General features: G+C 67.0%; 1 protein-coding gene across 3 annotated transcripts in view; it reads right to left on the bottom strand.

The window, feature by feature from the left end:
- ABR (ABR activator of RhoGEF and GTPase) overlaps positions 1-17,632 on the bottom strand; it is a gene marked incomplete at its 5' end in the record, with an annotated part of 34,084 nt that overhangs the window by 10,564 nt on the left and 5,888 nt on the right. Inside the window, 16 exons of one of the 3 annotated variants that reach the window (XM_082776319.1) lie at positions 948-1,079; positions 1,191-1,288; positions 1,427-1,501; positions 1,978-2,082; positions 2,224-2,299; positions 2,395-2,517; positions 2,644-2,809; positions 2,926-3,047; positions 3,361-3,501; positions 3,731-3,783; positions 5,347-5,407; positions 5,818-5,925; positions 6,075-6,260; positions 6,615-6,719; positions 11,265-11,449; positions 15,560-15,620. In XM_082776319.1, coding sequence (XP_082632445.1) covers positions 948-1,079; positions 1,191-1,288; positions 1,427-1,501; positions 1,978-2,082; positions 2,224-2,299; positions 2,395-2,517; positions 2,644-2,809; positions 2,926-3,047; positions 3,361-3,501; positions 3,731-3,783; positions 5,347-5,407; positions 5,818-5,925; positions 6,075-6,260; positions 6,615-6,719; positions 11,265-11,449; positions 15,560-15,620 — 1,797 coding nt within the window. Of the gene's footprint in view, positions 1-947; positions 1,080-1,190; positions 1,289-1,426; positions 1,502-1,977; positions 2,083-2,223; positions 2,300-2,394; positions 2,518-2,643; positions 2,810-2,925; positions 3,048-3,360; positions 3,502-3,730; positions 3,784-5,346; positions 5,408-5,817; positions 5,926-6,074; positions 6,261-6,614; positions 6,720-8,434; positions 9,035-11,264; positions 11,450-15,559; positions 15,621-17,632 lie in introns of those variants that run through there. The other 2 variants (XM_082776318.1, XM_082776320.1) reach the window with 2 other exon arrangements.

Here is a 17,632-nt window from a genome sequence, read left to right as displayed (position 1 = left end):
CCCTGCCCCACGCCGGGGAGGGCAGCAGACGGGCAATTTCGGGTACAGCCAAGCCCAGCCGAGCCCCAGCCCCCATCCTGCACCCAACGTGCTGCCACCCCACGTCGGCACCTCCTTCCCAGCAGCGTTTCCGAGCTCCTTCCTCCTCCCCAGGGACCTGCCCTCAGCTACTTTCCCATGGAGCAGGCAGCCGGGTGCTTTGAAGCGTCCTCAGGCAGGGGGGGGACGTGTCCCAGGCATCCCATCACAGGGGAAAAGCAGCCAGAGCGGGGGTCCCACCAGAAAAGTGGGTGGGCATCGCCCTCCTGAGGCATCCCCGCTGCCCCCTGGCCAAGGGGGGTGCCGTGGGGCGCAGGGTCTGGGGGCTGCCGGCCCCCCTCCTACCAACCCTGCTCACCTGGAGCATCTCGGGGCAGCCCCAGCCTCCATCCCCCTGCCTGGCAACGGCCAATCAGAGGTGGCCGGGCCGTTGCCCTGGCAACCCCCCGTTGCCATAGCAGCAGCGGATGGAGGCGCCGGGGATGGGGATGGTGGCAGAGGGGACAGCGGCGGCCGGTGGGGAGATGTGGGGCTGGATGCTCAGAGCCCCCGGCAGGTGGACACCGGGCTCGTGGACCCCCCCCCACCCCCCTCGGTTACAGAGACCCCTCCCCGCAGCCCATGGGGTGAGCTGATCCCAAGGAACGGGGCTGGGTGCATGCCTGGGGGGTGGCTGTCACCTTTGCCACCTCCCCAGGATCCCCTCTCGCTTTGTCCCACCTCTGCTGAGGCCATCACACCCCAAAATCGTCACCCGCGTGCCTGATGCTCATCCTCCTCGCTGCCTTCAGCCCCGAGCCCAGACCCCTGTGCTCAGCTCCCGGTGTCTCCCGGCCCCGCATCCTAGCGGGCTGGCCCCAAGAGGTCCTGGGTTAGGTGAGAAGGTGCCCCAAAGCCCCAGCACGTACCTGGATCTGCCCCTTGCCCATGATCTTGTCCACGATTTCGTTGTTGTCCTTGTTGAGCTTGGTCTTGTCGTAGCATTTCTCGTAGCAGAGGATGCGCAGGGACTGGGAGCCTTCCAGCTCGATCTCGAACTCCTGGGAGCAGACGGAGGGCGGCTCAGCCCCAGCACCCAAAACGTCTCCAAAACCAGGGCTGGAAGGTGGGCACGATCCCTTCCTTCCCCGCATCCTCCAGCCTCCTCTCACCTCGTTCCACTGCGGCTCCGTTGTGTCCCGGAAAACCCTGGTCTTGGCTTTGCTGACGAAGTAGCCGAAGGAGTCCACCTCCAGCGTGCAGTAGAGGTCTGGGGGAGGAGACACCGCTGAGCGCCCCCGTAACACGTCCCCATCGAGCTCCTGGGACCCCCGGGGGCTTACGGGGCCCCGTGCTGGGCCCAGCTCTCGCCCCAGCCTCTCCGAGCAAGGGCGGGCGCTGCACTTACTGGCCGACTGCTTGAAGCCCTTGGCGGAGTGGACGATGACGTGCAGGAACCCGTAGAGCCCAGGGGACTCATCATCTGTGAGGCAAGGAACAGAGGGGTCATTAAGGCTCTGGTTTTGACCCCCAACAGCCCCCTGAGGTAGAATCTACCATAACGAGCCCCAGCACGGCCCCCGGGTGCCTGCAGTGACACCCCCTTGTCCCCAACCCCTTGGAGGGCTCCTCCTGAAGGTCTGGAGAAGGACAAGCATCGCCTGCTGCCCATCAGTCCTGCCGGACATCCCAAGCTCCCTGATGCTGGGGGTGGCTGCTTGTAATGGGGTCACTCTGCTCCTGCCCAGCCTGCAGGGATGTCACTGGGGACCCCAAAACCAGCCCCGTGTCACGGCTGGGAACGTGAGCATGGGAGCCCAGCTCTGCTCCGGCAGTGCCACCTGCTGGGGACACGTCCCCCTGCACAGCCAGGGACCCCACTCGAGGCGAGGGGACCCCGCACACCCTCCCCACGTCACCCCCATAGCAATTGGGGCCAGCAGCCCAGCAGACACTCACCGTCCTTATTGCTGGTGACTGGGATGTTGTGGACGGTGCGGAGCTTGAAGCAGGATCCTGTCAGCACCTGCAGCTCCACCGAGCTCAGCACGAAGGCCTGGAGGTCTGGGGCAGGAGAGGGGCTTCAGAGGGACGCAGCCAGCACCGGCCCCGGGGAGCAGACGGGCTGCAATCCCACGGGGCTGATCCGTGGCAGCACCCTAGGGAAAAGGAGCCCCAAGGGGGCCTCGGCAGCCTGAGAATTACCTTTCTTCTGCAGTTTCTGAATGGCCTCCCTCCACTCAGACCTCTCGTAGTCGGAGGACAGCAGGAATAGGTAGCTCTGGAAAAAAAGTGGTGGATGCTGCAGGGCTGAGACTCATCCCTCCCCGGCCAGCACAGCTCCAGCCCCCTTTATCCTCCTCCAGTCCCCCTCACCTTCCCGTTGCGGTTGTGGATGCGGAAGGGAATGGCGGGCGAGTTGAGGAGCAGCCAGAACTCGTTCTCAAACATCTTCTTCTTGAGGCGCTCGATGGCACGGCTCTGCCCCTTGTTGGCTTTCTGCAGGCAGGGAGAGGACACGGGGACCGGGTCAAGCAGGCGAGATCTTCTCTCCGGCACCCCCAGCACCCCTGGGTGCTATCTGCCCATCCGTGGGCACCCCGCACCCTTCCCAACCCTTCTCACCTCCTTCTGCACCTCGCTCTTGATGGCCGAGATCTTCATCTTCATGTCCTCCAGCTCGTGGTCGGGGATGACGTGCACCTGCGGGCAGTGCTCCGACTCCTCCGGCGAGGGGAACACCAGGTCGGCCAGGGGCACGTACCACTTGCAGTCGTACTGCTGGTGCTTCCTGCGGCCGAGGCGCGGGTGCTGAGCATCCTCAGCATCCTCCCAGCCCTCCCAGTCCCCCGTCCCCACCCCGTGCCCCTTCCCGCTGGAGGACGGGGCCCCCAGCGCCCTCCTTACCCCACCGCCGTCTTCTTCAGCTTGGCACAGAGCAGCACGTCGGTGAAGAGGAAGACGTGCCGCAGCTTCCGCGAGCCCTCCGACAGCTCCACCAAGAAGCCGTCCTTGATGAGCTGCCGGGTCTGGGGAGAGCAGGGATGGTGTGAGAGCAGGCAGAGAGTGAGGGTCAGCACCCCGTGGGGCCCAGATGCCCCCGTCCCCCTCTGTGGCTCAGTCAACACAAGCACGGGAAGGTCCGCGTCCTCTGGGGACCATTTTGGGTCCCTAGGGTGCCACGAGCAGCGAGGACCAGAGCACAACCCGCACACCCAAAGCTGTGTTGAGGACACCCCCTCCACCTCCCGGCTGAGCACCATGGGGCTCCTCAAGGTGGAGGCACCACCAGGGGCTGGCAGAGGGCTCGGCCACCACCCCGTGCCACCCTGCCCGCCTCACCTCCCCCTTGGGGGTGGTGACCGCCGTCCTCCGGGGGTCGATGTCCTCATTGATGCTGGAGAGGAAGTTCTGCGAGATGCGGAGGGCGTCCTGCAGCAGCGGGTAGTCGGGGTGGTCGGCCGGGGTGTGCTTGAGGAGGTCCTGGATGGGGGTGGGCACAGGTGAGCGACCCGAGGGTGCCACCCACCCCGCAGCACCCACATCGGGGTGCCCCCCGCGGCGCTCCCCGGGCTGTGGGTGCCCAGCAGCAGCAGGGCACGGCTGGTCTGGCACGAGGGAAGGTCTCCCTGGGGACGCAGCCATCGCCAGCCACCTGTCCCTACAACCCCTTGGTGTCCCCATCCCGTCCCGGGGCCGGCGCCACACTCACGTGCAGGACCAGGGTGCTCCGGGTGACGCGGTCAATGGGTTTGTACAGCAGCGCTGCGGGAGACACGAGGGGTCAGCCAGCACAACCCATGGGGTCTCAGCCCCCCACAGAACCCCCAGTCCCTGCTGGGTCCCGGTGAGAGACCCCCCCATGGCCCCGCACCCCGCTGTGACGTGGCAGCGGGGCGGAAGAGCCGCTTGGCACCACCAGCGGCCCGGAGCTTTTTCAGTTTCCCTTTTTGCTCCACACTGGGTCCCGTGCAGCTCCCACCCTGCTCCCACTGACCCCGAGAGATGCTCTGGGGTTTTTTTCATCCCCAGAAGCCAGACCTTCCTCCTCTTCCTCCTCCCCATCCCCTCGCAAGGGGCGTGCATGTGGTGCCCAGCGCCCCTCGCATGTCTCTCTGGGCTATTTATACCCAGACTGAGGCATCTGGATTTTCCCCACGATTCGGACCACTTCCCCAAACTGCAGGGCCCCAGCGGGGACGGGCTGCAGGCAAGAGGGGAAGAGGGAAACACGCCGACCCCGAGCCACGGCATGAGTCACGGAGGGGGTCCGGCCCCGTTCCCAAGGAGCTCGAGGGAGGGTGCTGTGGCAAGCTGGGGTCTGGACATGGGGCTGGTCCCCACGCCTCGGTGGCAGCACAGAAAGCTGGAACCTCTGCAGCACCCGGCGAGGGCTCCAGGAGGGAGGGGACGCTCAGGGCATCCTCCCACCCTGCACACAGGGAGGATGGAGCCTCCCGCTGCCATCGCTACAGGTAGATGCAAAGCACTTGGGAGCCCGCTGCGTCCCCAGGAGGGGCTGATCCGGCACGGCACCGGGCCCCCCTCCATCCCCATCCCCATCAGCGTGATCCTGGGGGCAGGCAGTGCAGGATGGCAGCGAGCAGGGAAGCAGAGTCCGCTCCAGCCCCGCGGAGATGGGCGTTGCAGCCCCCAGCTGCTCGCAGCCTGCGGCGAGCAAACGGGGACCCCTCCCCATCGCCACCCCGGCGCAGAGCCCCCTCGAGTGGGGCTCCCCTTCACCACCACCAGCACAAACCCCAGCCCCACGGGCCCGGCGAGCGCGTGGCCACGCGTGCCCGAGCCAAGGCGGCTCGATGGAGCCGGGAACAAAGACGCGCCCAACTTCAGGCTGCCGAGCACGATGCCGCCTCCAGCCAGCAAGGACAGCGGCCGGCACCCCCCATGGCAGGTGAAACACCCCCAGCACGGCAGGTGAAACACCCCCAGCCAGCTCCCCACCGCCCCCAGCCCCTCACCGTAGGTGCAGTTACAGCACAGGCGGACGATAACGAGGATTTCCATGGCAGCCCCGTCTCCGCGCAGCCATCCCTGCCTCCCCTCGGCAGCTCAGCCCGGCTGCGCCGCGGCATCGGCCCTCAGCACGGCTCCCAGCGAGGGAGGAGGGGGTGGGCAGGGGGTGGGGGGCTGCTGCACGCCCCCAGCATCCTCACGAGGGGCGTCCCACCCCCCCCACCAACACCAGCACCAGCGCCAGCGCCGCGCATGGGAACACAGAAGGGCTCCGCTGCCGGGAGCCGCTCGGTAATGCACCCGCAGACAAAAGGCTGCAGCCCCCTCCCCACGCCCGCCCCGCGCATGCCGTACCCTCCATGGTGACCGACGTGTGGCTCTCCTTCGAGTCCTTGGGGCCCTTCACCTTCAGCTCCTAGGGAGGAAAATGCCCGTCAGGGGTGGGGGCGAGGGGGCTGAAGGCTGGGGCAGGTCGTTGCTAAAAGGTTTGGGGGGCTCCGCACACGCCACGCACCCCCCACTGTGGCTGTGCCCCACAGATCAGCCCCCGTGGGACACGCCAGGGCTCCCCCGGAGCAGCACTGGTCCTGCTGAGGGACCCCAAGCAGGGGCCAAATCCTGAAGGATTCAGCACAGCGCCGAGGCCACGACCATCCCGGCACAGCTGCAGATGGATCAGCCCCACAGGTGGTCCCCAAAAATCCCTCAGGCAGGGGCAGCCCCTCTGTGGGGTGCACGTGGTTGACCTGGCCGCAGGGACGATGTCCCCTGCCCCACCCCGTGGCACACGCTCTGACCCCACGGCGCAGACCCGGCCCCGCTCACCTCCGAGATCTTCTGGAACTGGTAATTGCTCTGGCTGCACTTCTCGGCCGTCTCCAGCGCGATTTTGTAGTTATCCACAAAGGCCTTGTACACCCCAAGCTGGCTGGCCTGCAGGCATGGGTGGGGGGTCAGCCAGGCACCCCTGGGGTCCCCTGCACCCCCCAGAGGCCAGGCAGGAGCCACGGGGGCCAAAACTCATCACGGGCTGCCCCTTGAGCAGGCAGGGAGCAGAGCAGAGCCCCGGGGAAGGCGCGTACCAGCTTCTGGAAGAGGTGGCCCATGGTGATGTTGCTGTCCCACTGCTGCACCTTGGGGCACAGGCTGTCGTAGAACTCCTTGTGGATCTCGTAGATATCCTGGATCTTGTAGAAAATGGTCTCAATCTGCTGGAGGGTGAGGACGGGCTGCGACGTGGTGGCCGTGGCCTTCAGCGGCTTCATGGGCTGCCAGGCGAGGAGAGGGGAGAGCGCCTGAGACCGGGGCGCCGAGAGGAAACAGCCCCCAGGGGCTCCTGCAGCCCACCGAGGGGGACAGCTCTGGGACGACCCCGGACCCCCCTGCACGAGGGGCTGTCGCTGCGTGCCGATGCTCCTGCACCCCCCGGGACTTCCCCGTCTACATCAGCAGTGACCCTCGCGTTGTGCAACGACGTCCTGACCGCGAGGGCCGGCGTGTCCGCGGGAGGAAGCGGGGCTGGAAACACTTCTGCGCCGCGCAGGCTGGCTGGGGAGGGGCTGCCCTAGCAGAAGGGACCCCATCCACCCGTCCTGGGGACACCCCCCCCGAGGTGTGCTCACCAAGAGGAGTGCCTCCAACTGGTTGATGTAGATCTCCTCGCTGGCCAGGAAGCCGGAGAGCACCAGCTTCCGCATCTCCAGCCCTTTGCCAGCGTCTCGCTCGCCCTGTGAGACACAGCAAGGAGCCCGGCTCAGTCCCACCGCTGCAGGACGGAGCCCCCTGATCCCACCAGCCCCAGTGTCCCCATGAGGACACATCCCTGACACCATGGGGACACCACGGCGAGGGCCGAGCACGTGCCGAGGGGTGGCACGGCCAGGCTGGAGCCAGCTGAGGAGCCGGGGAGGCACCGGCGGCACTGCTCTCCCCGCTCCTTGCTGGCTCGGAGCCCGGCGCCGCGGGCAGCGCTCCAGGGCGGCATGGCACGGCACGGCACAGCTCTCCCCGGGCAGAGTCCAGAGGCACCCCTTGGAATCGTGCCCGGCGGCGCCATGCGAGCCGGCACCACCCTTTTCTCCGCCTGGGGCTTCCTCTGGGAAAGTGCCACCCCACGCGGTCACCGCTGGCTTCTGCGCAGTGGCATCGGGACAGGGCCGGTGCTGGGAAGGTGAGGAGGGGGTTTGGGAGCTGCACCCACCCAGATATTGCTCCTTGGCGTGCCAGCAGCCTCCGCTCTGCTCGGTGGGGCACACGTCCCATCCCCGACACCGGCACGGCCCTGAACACTGCTCCTGGACTACCTCAACCACCCGCTGTGCTCTGAGTCCCAACCCAGCACTAAAATCCACCCTCAGGAGCTGGGCTTTGCCACCGAGAGCAGCACCAGGCAGAGCCACAGCCCTGCAGCACCCAGATCCTCGTCTCCTGCCTCAACCCAGCTGGTACAGCCCCGTTTGGAGCGGATCACAACTCCCACCTCGTTGCTCCAGACAATTTGGGACGGTTCAGAGACCACCGTGTCCCATCTGCCCCCATCCCGCACTGCCTGCGGGGACCCCTGTGCCAGCACCCGGCTCTGCTGGCCCCAAATATCGTGCCGGGGGTCCGGCTGCAGCACCCACACATGGGTGCAGCACAAGCACCCCCCCGGATGGGAGTGCAGCCAGGAAGTGCACGCTGCCTCCGGGACCAGAATCGCCCATCCTGCCCCTCTCAGTCCCAATCCTCAGCTGCCAGGAGCCCGGTGCCCCCCCCAAAAAGCTGCACCTTTAAGGCCAGGCTGCTGTGAGCAGCAGGGGGGGTGCCCAGAGAGCCCGCTTGACGTTGGCGGGCTCGCTGCCACCGATTAGTCACGGGCTCTTCCTGCTTCCCCAGAGGCTCGGCCCTGCGTGAGAGCTGGGGAGATAAGGGGCCTGTCTGTGCCGGGGACCCGCAACACCCCCAGGGACGGTGCCAGTCTGACCCCATGGCCCCACGGAAGGGCACGGAGCCCACCCTCCAGCAGGGTGCAGCCACCCTGTGTCAAAGCCTCCGAGGAGAGGAGGGATGGAGGCCTCCCCCCGCCCCATGGCAGCCCCCACAGGGCACCCAAGCCAGGTGGGCGAGGGAAGGCGCAGGGCTGTGGCCGGCCGGGGGCTCGGCACCGGGGTCCAGCGGGGTTGGGGGCACTTTAGGTGGGGGTCTGCATGGGGCTGCGTGGCACGGAGCGGTCCAGCTTCTTCCCGAGCATCCCAGCTCTGCCAACATGGCATCCCACCCCAGCGGGCACGCGCAAGCACCGGCTGAGCCCTTGGCACCCTCTCCCCTCCCCGCTGCTGCCCCGGAAAACCTCACACCCAAACCCCAAGACCTGGGCCGGCAGCAGCGAGGTGCCCGTCTCCGTCCCCACCCTGTCCGGCGCCAGAACGGGGTGTCCCACGGGTGCCCCACGGGTGCCCACCTTCTCGCTGGCCGAGAACGGAGACCCGGGGCTGGTGGGGGTTCCCGGCTCAGAGTCATCTTCATCCTCCAGGACTTTATCCAGGTACCCTATGGCCTCCTCTTCCTCCTCCATGGCCTGCCGGGCACCGTTGGGGTTGCACGGGGGACCCCACAAGGCTACGGCTGGGAAAGCTTACGCGGCTGAGCCAGCCCGGCCTGACTCAGCCCTGGACGCCGGCCACAGCTTCGGGATGAAAGGAGCCATTATGGGATCCCCGGTGCTCCCTCCTGCCCCGTCGGCCCCTTTGCGAGGCGCTCCTTGGGCAGCGGCACGGCCGCCCGAGCGCGACGGCGGCGGCGAGGACGGTGGGACCACCAGAGCCGGGGGCTGAGGGGGTGCCGAGCTCTGCCCACCAGGCCAACGCTTCCCCCGGGGTGTTGTTTTTTTTTTTAGGGGGGGGGGCTGCCGGCGGTGTAGGGCCGCTGCCTGCCGTGCCGCGCTGCTCGCAGCCAGCTCCGCCGCTCCGCCCTGCGCTCTCGCTACAGGAAATGCACGTCGCGGCGCTGGAGGTGGGGCTGCTCCGCGCTCTGGTCAAGGCTGGGGCGCAGCAGCCCGCCGCCCGCTTGTTTTTTGGTGTTGTTTTTTTTTTTTTGGAGTTATGTGGTGCTGGGCAGCAAGGGAAGGCATTGAGTTGGGGGCACCCCATGGAGAGGGGGTCTCCCCACCGTGCTGCTGCCTCCATCCGGACCCCCCCGGGGCCTCCCCACATTCGCCAGGCGGGGTCATGAGTGATGGGAGAGCTCCCATCCCACCTGGGGTCCCCGTGGTCCCCCCCAAGCAAGGAAAGAGCTGGACCATGGGGTCTTCCATCGCCCCTAAGGGCGGCAGCAGGGATCAGGTCCCATAAGGGCACCTGGAACCCCAACCTCAGCCCCCCCCTCCCAGGAAAAGGGTCCTCAACCCCTCCCTGCTGCAGAGGGAACCTCAGCAGGGAAATGCTGCTGCTGCACGGCGCTTCCCAGAGCACCCACATTGCGCCCAGTGGGGACCAGCACCCGGCTGCTGCCCCGGCCCCAACGGCTCTGCGGGGCCTCACGGGTGCTGCCAGATGGGGCAAGGAGATGTGGACATCTGCACGAGCTAACGCAAGAGCCGTTTCAGCTGTTTTCCCCCTCTCCTCAGCAGCAAAAGGGGAACCAGCAGCTGCTCAGTCCCTACAAGCCGCTCGCCTCCCCGCTCTTCTCTAAACCCGTAACCAACCCCACGGTGCAGCTCAGAATTTGCACGTTTTTGGTAGGACACGGACACCGGATGACCAGAGCAGCCACCCTCAGCACCAAACCCAGCAACACCCAAGCCAAGGCTGGGCCACCACCCTGCGCTGTGACCACAGCCCCTGCCAGGATGCTCAGGGCTGTGGGTGGGACGGGCTGGTCCCCACGCAGGGCTTTGGGGCTCCAGGTTCAGCCTCAGAAGCACCTGAGAGGAGACACCCTGCCCCGATCCTGCCAGCCCCCAGGCTGGAGATGCCACCTCTGGCACCTGGAGGACACCAGGGCAGGCAGACACCTCTGCAGAGGGGGTGAGCCAGGCACTCCGTGCCACCCAGGCACCACCAGCTGACATGCGTGTGCCCACCGCGAGGCTGGGGGTACCCCAAGATTTCAGCTGCCAGCACCCAAAGGGCACTCCCCTGAGCCCTAACCCAAGCAGCTGCAGATAAAGAGATCAGAGGCAGAGCCGGCGCTGAGCTCTAAAGCTCCCAATCCTGTTAGCGCTGGGCCAGTGCTGAGCCGAGACGGCCACTTGAGATGGCATCACCACCTGCGTCCCCCAGGGCCACCCACCACCCTGCTGCCCCCCCCAGGACCATCCTGCCAGGGTCAAGACCCCCTTGCGAGCATGGTGCTGGGGCGGGGACTGCCTCAATTCCCTGCTGCGGGACCGGGGGACCGTGCCCGGGGTCACGGTAGCTTGGAGTGGGGTGGTGGGACCCACAGGAGGGCCCCGCGGGACCCCCGTGGGGCTGGGCGCCGAGGATGCTGCGCAGCACCCTTGGGGGAGGAAGCCACACCTCTGCGCTCCTCCGCCTCAACATCCGGGTTAAGGCCTTAACTCCTTCCACGGCAAAAACCTCCACATTTTCCACGCCGCCTCCTCCCGTGCCCCTGCCGTGCCGCAGACCCCCCCCCCCCCCAACAGCCTGGGTGCTCCCCCAGAGCAGCCCCTGTGCCGGGGAGCAGAAGCACCCAGCGGCAGCAGCCCCCGTGTCCCCGGGACAGCACGGCACCCCCTGGGCTTTAGGGATAATTTGATTCTGGAAAAAAATAAAATAATAATAAAAAAAAATAAATCACATTTTACGCTTCTAATTTCCCACTCCGAAGCTCTCCAAGCTCCCCTCCTTGGGAAGGGGATGGATAAAACCCCGGTGGCTCGGCGAGGATGCTGGGGTAAGAGCCCAAGGAGTTAAATCTAAGTTTCCCTGCAAAGAGGAGGGGACGGACACGGTGTCCCTCTGCAGCTGGCAGGGTGTCCCCAAGTGCCGCTAGATGGAGCCGGCAGCGCGGCTGCGCCTTGTCCCAAGCCTCCCAAAAAAGAGGGGCAGGGGACAGGGGGGTCCCAGCACCCTCAGGCTGGGCTCCAGCACCCAGAGCCTGCTGTCCTGGGCAGGGACACCTGGATGGACGCAGCCCCGTCCCAAACAGCATCCAGACAAGGAACCGGCTTTGGGAAGCAGAGGGGACATCCACCGAGGTCACAGCACCACCAGACCGTCGTCAACACCGCAAATCCCTCCCAGTCGGGCACCCCCAGCCCCCAATTTCACAGCCCCCAGCCCACCTACCCCGGTGCCGAGGCCGTCGGTGGGTGTGGGCGAGACGCCGTCGCCGCTGTCCTGGCCCCGGGCGCTGAGCTGGGGGGACATGGTGGGCGACTCGTCGATGTAGGGCATGGTTTCCGAGCCCTCCGGCAGCGCCTTGGGCTCTTCATTGCCCTCGGCATCGTAGTCATCTGCACCATAGTTGAAATCTGCCAGAGGAAGAGAAGATGGGGGGTGAGCATCCCGGAGATGCCGCCTACCAGTGGGCTGGTGGCCGGTGCCGGGGGGGGACAAGGACACCAGAGGAAGCCTCTCACCATGCTGATAGTGACCGTGCACCGAGCTGTAATTACCCAGGGACTAACGAGCCCGTTTCCAACACGTGGGGCCGTGCGGGGACACGCACACACCCCGCGGGGCAGGCAGGGCACGTTGCGGGCACCCTCCCCTGCCTCTGCATAATTCATGGTGCCGGGAAGCCGCAGGCCTCGTCTGTGTGGGGGCAGCTGCTCCTGCAGACACCCCTCGCCAGCAGCAAAATGCCCTCCTCACTGGCCCTGGGGGCGGTGATGGAGCCAGGCTGGCAGCCGCCATCCTCCCCATCCCCTGCCCAGAGCACTGCCAGGCCCATAGGGGCTGCAGGGGGGACATCACACCAGGCCCAGGGGGGGCAGCGAGGGCACATGGCCACCCCACCAGGAAAAAGGGGATGGCGGCAGGCGCGGCGGCGATGCCGACGTGCCACGAACCCCGCTGAGGTGACGCAGGGGGGCTGCTGCAGGCCAAGGAGGCCTCACGCTGCCCCACGGCCCTGGGTGCAGCCACATCGGGGGCCCGGAGCCCTCGGCAGGGTGTGGGGAAGGAAATGGGGAGCTGGGAGCAGCCGAGGGGGAGCTCTGGGGGGTGCAGGGCCTGCGGCGGGGCCGGGGGCGCAGCGGGGGCCGGGGGGGCCTCCTAACCCGTTCCCATGGAAACGGCGGCGGCGAGAGGCGGCTGCAGCAGCCCCGAGATGCTGACAAAGGCGAGGGGGAAGGGAGCCCGGCTGCGGCACAGGCGGCCGCGGGGTGCAGCTGGCACCCCACACACAGCCCCACAGCCCCTACAGCCCCCAACCCGGCCCCAAGATGTCCCCTCACACCCTGCCCGGGTGTCCCCGCAGCCCAGACCCCCACACGAATGGGGTGTGTGGCCTGCACCCGGCCCCGAGCAAACCCTGTGCTGCTGCCACTTCACCCCGCCGAGGAGTCCCCAGCTCCCAGCGGTGTTGCTCATCCCATTAATATTGCACTCTGCTTAACGTTTAAAGTGGATAAATCTGTAAATCAAGGAGTGCTGTGAAGCCGGCAGCCCTGCAGGTGCCAGCAGGGTGTTGGGAACCTCTCCTGCACCCCAGGGCAGGATGGAGGAGAGCCCCAACACCGCTCAGGTGCGTCCCACTCTGCCAGGACAGCCCAACTGCTCACAGACCTCTCCTCGTTAGCAATTAGCACCTAATGAGCATCCCCCTAAGGCCTATCACCATCATCCTGCGGGGGCAGGTGGTGGGCAAATTTGCCCATGGTGGGCAAAGCTGAAGGTTACCCCCCAAAAAAAAAAGAAAGCAGAGCATGGATGGGGGAACCCCAAGCTCCTGTTGACCAGGGCCAAGCTCCTCATCTCCAGGCTGATGCGCAGCCTGGCACCTGAGCCTGTGCCATCCACCCCAGCATCCATCAACAGCGATGTGGGGACAACCGAGGCCACGCCGGCCCTGCCAAAGCCACCACCTCCACACAGCCCCCATGCCAGGAACGGGGCAGGCAGCCAGCAGTGGCCAGGGAAGCACACGCTGAGCCCAGCACCAGCACTGGAGGGGACCTGGCCACCTCCCCGCCCTACTGCCAGGCTTGGGAGCAGCTCGGGTAACGAGGAACGGTTTTAATGAGGCGGCTGGGGACCTCGCCACCTGCCAGAGGTGACACTGGCAATGGTGCAAGGGGAGGAGGTGGTGGCGATGGCATGGAGGCACAGAAGGGGAAGGGCCCAGCAGCTCTCACCTTGTCCTGCAAACAGGGACCACCCTGACCTCCTTGAGGCCTCTGGAGAAAAACCCTCGGTCCCCAAGGAGCAAGAGTGGCTCCATCACTGCAATCCCTTCGAGGGCAGGCGGATGCAAGCCAGGATGTGCTGCAGGCAGAGACCTGCAGGGAAGTGCCATCGCTTGGCACACAGACCTGTGCCCAATGCCACCAAGGGAGGGGGACCCTGCTCATGCCCGGGGGACACAGAGAGTCCGTCCCCTGCACCTCCCTGCCTGCAGGGCTCAGCAAGCCCAAATCTCGCTGCCTCTCTCCTCCCCCCGCAGCTGCATTGCCCCTGCAGCCTGTTCTTGTGCCCATGCCAAACCCAGAGCTATTTTTGCGCCAGGCACCCGGGTTTTCGCAGCAGTGGCAACCCTCCCGCTCCACCCAAGGCATGGGGACAGAGGAGCAGAGGGAGCCTGGCCCAGGGGAGCCACCTCGGAGCCCTGCACCCAAAGCAGCCCCTGGCCCAGGCTCCCCCCGCAGCGCTGCAGACCCCAGCCCCACATACACCGAGGGATGCCGGCACTAACGGGGGTCCCGCAGGCTGGCACACGGCCCCGGAGCGCAGCAGGACCAGGAACACCTCCCCAAAAAGAAAATCACATTTCAGCTTTGCCACCCAAGCCAATGCCAGCGAGATGATGCTCGAGAGGGAGCGCAGCCAAGGGCGGCCACCAGCTCCTCCCCAGCGCGGGCAGGTGACAGCTCTGTCACAGCGGCACAGGGTGGCATTTTCTTCGCTTTCCCAGCTGGGCACAAGCTGCTTCCAGGGCTCTGCACACCTCAACGCTCGCCCGCCTCATTTCCACAGGAGAAGTTCAGCATCCACACGGGGAGTGGGGAGGGGGGGGGGGAGCGGATTTTGCTATTCCCAGCCTGCAAGCTTTGGGAAAACGCCACATTTTTACCGGGGCTGGGTGAAAATTCACCATGACAACAGGGATGCGTGAGCTGGCCTCAGACCTGCCTCCACGGGCCTCGACACAAACAGCATCTCCTCCGCACCCCACGCTGCCTCCTCCCCGCCGCCGCAGCATCTCGGGGGGCTCAGGAGCCCGGCACGGTGTGGGCACCGCTCCCAAATGCCCCCATCCCCTGGGCACAAAGGTCTCCAGAGCTGGGTGCCCAGGAGGATGCCACAGCCGGGCACCATGGGCTCTGCAGGGAGGCAGCTGCTGGGAGAAAGCAGCGTGCGGAGGCTGGGTCTGGATGCAGCCTCCAGGCTCCAGCCTGGCTGTCCCCACAAGCTGGCATGAGTGTCTGCTTTAGGGGCTTGAGGATGGAAAACTCAGGGGGGGGGCTCAGCCCCATGCATCACACACAACCCAACCCCTCCCCGACCAACCCCAGCTCCAGGTTTGTGGGCACAGCAGGTTCCTAATTCAGGAGGGGTGCCGTGCCCCCTTCCTGCACATCCCCATCACCCCCGTTCCCCACGCAAACCTGCCCCACAAGCGCCAGGCTCCAAGCCCAGCCGCTTCCCAGCAAACACCCTAACGGGAATTCACACCCTGCAATCCACCCACGGGTGCACCCAGGCAGCTCAGTGCACCCCAAACAAGCAGCAAGGACCCTATAATGAGCCCCCCCGCCTCCTAGCCGTGTCCCAGGCTCCCTCGGATGCTGCCGAGCCAGCCAGCCTGCGCCAGGTGCCCCGGGACCAGCACCGTGGGGGGCTCGTTCCCCCTGTACCATGTCCCAGCTGCCCATCCAGGGGACCAGGAGGGATTTCCACCCCTGGTGCTGCTGCAAGCCCCCCCAGCTGCCAGCCCTCGGGTCCCAGCACCATGGGACTGCTTTTCTGCAGCACCCTCAGCGCCGTGCCTGCTAAAAATCACCGCTGGGGGAGAGGAGACGTCCCGAGGCCACAGAGGGAGGGGGACAGAGCCAGCACCCCCCATCCCCAACCCCTCCGTGGGGTCCCCAAGCACCCCGTGGGCAGAACGAGCTGTCACTCCGCTCCGGCACCCATGCACCCCACCACACCAGTGCCACCGCCACCCAGCCCACCCGTGCAGCCCCTCGCAGTGGGCACGAGTCCCCTGCACCCACCCCGGAGAGCTCTGCCGTGGCGTGCGGGATGCTCGGGGAGGGGGCAGCGCGGCCCCCGCCAGCATCACCTGCCCCCTGCCCGCCTTGGGCTCCGCATCGCCGGCGCAGCACCCGTCCCCAGCGCCACGCAGCGTCACCCAACAGGTAAAGGGGAGGGGGACCCACCGCCCCGAGCCCTCCCGGCCCCCCGCCCGGGGCACGTACTGCTGTAGAGGGTGTCGATCCAGGAGAGCCGCGGCAGGCCGCGGTGGCTCAGTGGCTCCATGCTCGGCGCTCAGCTCCGCCAGCAGCCGGCTCGCATCGCACAACAAAGGCGGCGAGGGCGGGAGGCGGGGGGCCGCGGGCCCAGGCGGGGGGCTGGCTGGGAGAAGGGGGCACACGGCCGCCTGCCCGGCAGCACCCTGCCTCTTCTGCCAGGGGCACCCAAGGAAGGAGGTGCTGGCTGGCAATGGCAGCGCGTCCCGCCTCCCGCCTCTGCCTCGCTGGGGGGGAGCCGAGCCCAGCGTCCCCCGCACCACGCAGCCACGCCAGCCCCCCGCGGTGCCTGGGGACGGGGAGGTGGGGACGGTGGCAGCGTGGGCATTGGGGTGTGGGGGTCCCCAGACCGCCCCGGTGGCACTGGGGGGTAAAGGGGCACCCGGTTGTGCCGCTGCCACTGCTACCGCCCCCTCCCTGACCTCATTCTCATCCCTTTCCTATGCCCTAGGGATGCCCAGGCAGTGCCCCTACCCAGAGAAACCTCACCAGGTGCTGGCGGTGGATGCAAAGCACGCAGACCCCTCCCGGTGCCACTCCCCAGGAGGAGCCAGCACCCGGGGAGCCCCCTGTGCCCCCCACAAAGGGCTCGGCTCTGGGGCAGGCAGGGGTTAAATTGCCCTCCCCATCTGCTCGTAGCCAAAGGAAATAATATAAAGTGCCAGAGTCATCAACACTGAGGTATCAGGAGCCAGCCAAGCATTCTGGCTGCCCCCCACCCCGAGCAGGGGGTGCGGGCAGCATCCTGAGCCACTGCCCTAGGCCACATCCTGCCCTGCTCGGGGATGGGCTTGGACCCGGCACCAGGGCCAGATGGGAGCCGTGTGGGGGGCTGATGTGCAGGAGGGACGATGCTCCACCGGCACGCGAGGAAGGCAGAGCACCGGGGCGTGAAGTGCCAGGACACGGGGGTGGGGGGCACCAGCAGCTGCCACGCCTGGAAAACCCAGGGGGGGTTGGGGGGACACTGCCTCCAGGGATGCTGCAGCCCTTGGAGGTGGTCAATGCATTTTGGGGGAGCGCAGCTTGGCGCTGCCACCAGCACCCAGCACCACCTGGGTGCACCCCTGCTCCCCCAGAGGGACGCATCCAGCCTGAGGGCCCTATCCAGCCCTGGCAGGGCCCCCCCCTCCACCTAAACACCCCCCCCGGCCGTGAGTCAGTGCATGCTGAGTCAGGGCAGGAGGTGCTGCCACCCCCCACCCCTCACACCCCACTCCTGGGCACCTTGGGGAGCCCCAGCGCAGGATGCGACCGGGCTCTGGTGCTCCCTTTGTCCCCACAGTGCCAAGGGGTGGCCATGGGGTGACAGCCCCCAGGCAGCATGCCTCACGCAGGGCACAGCGGGTGCGTTTGCCACTCTGTCTCTGCCAGCCCCCATTTGCACCAGCCCAGGCTCTGGCTCGCCCCCAGCCCCCCAGCCCAGCCCCTGTGCCCTGGCGGCACCCTCAGAGCCCACACAGCAAGAGCCAGCACTGAGGCTGGGGATGAAGGAAGGAGGAGGAAGAGGAGGAGGAGGAAGAGGAGAAGAAGGAGGCGGCAGCAGCTGCTGGGGCTGCAGCAGGGAGCACGCATGCAGCCAAACCAGGGCCCGGCTGCACGGAGCGGCCAGGAAGGCGCCGGTGGTGGGGCTGAGCGCAGGCATCCACTGCTCGTGGCAGGAAACCGAGCACAGGAGCAGCAGCGCCGGCCCGGGGCCCTCTGCAGCAGCTGCAGCACCAGCACGGCCCCTGCAGCTGCAGAGCAGAGAGGGGGCAGGAGGCTCCCAGCCCCCCCTGGCACAGCGGGGTGTCCGTGTTTGGTGAATCACCCCGTCAGCAGGAGGGTGAGGGAAGCCCCTGCCTCCCCAAGCAGCTCTGGGAGGGCCAAGAGAATCTCCCCTGAAGTGGGAACACCCCGGTGTCCCCTGCGATGAGCCAGCGGTGTCAGCAGCAGCAGGCCCAGAGATGCTCAAGGAAGGAGGTGAGGGCACGGCACAGGTCTGCTGGCAGGGCAGGAGCTGTTTGGAGGCCACATGCAATC

The sequence above is a fragment of the Aythya marila genome (assembly GCF_965140915.1).
Source record: "Aythya marila genome assembly, chromosome: 20".
Taxonomy (NCBI): Eukaryota; Metazoa; Chordata; class Aves; order Anseriformes; family Anatidae; genus Aythya; species Aythya marila.
Note: the sequence above shows the minus strand (reverse complement) of the source record. Positions and strands in the feature narration are given on the sequence as shown.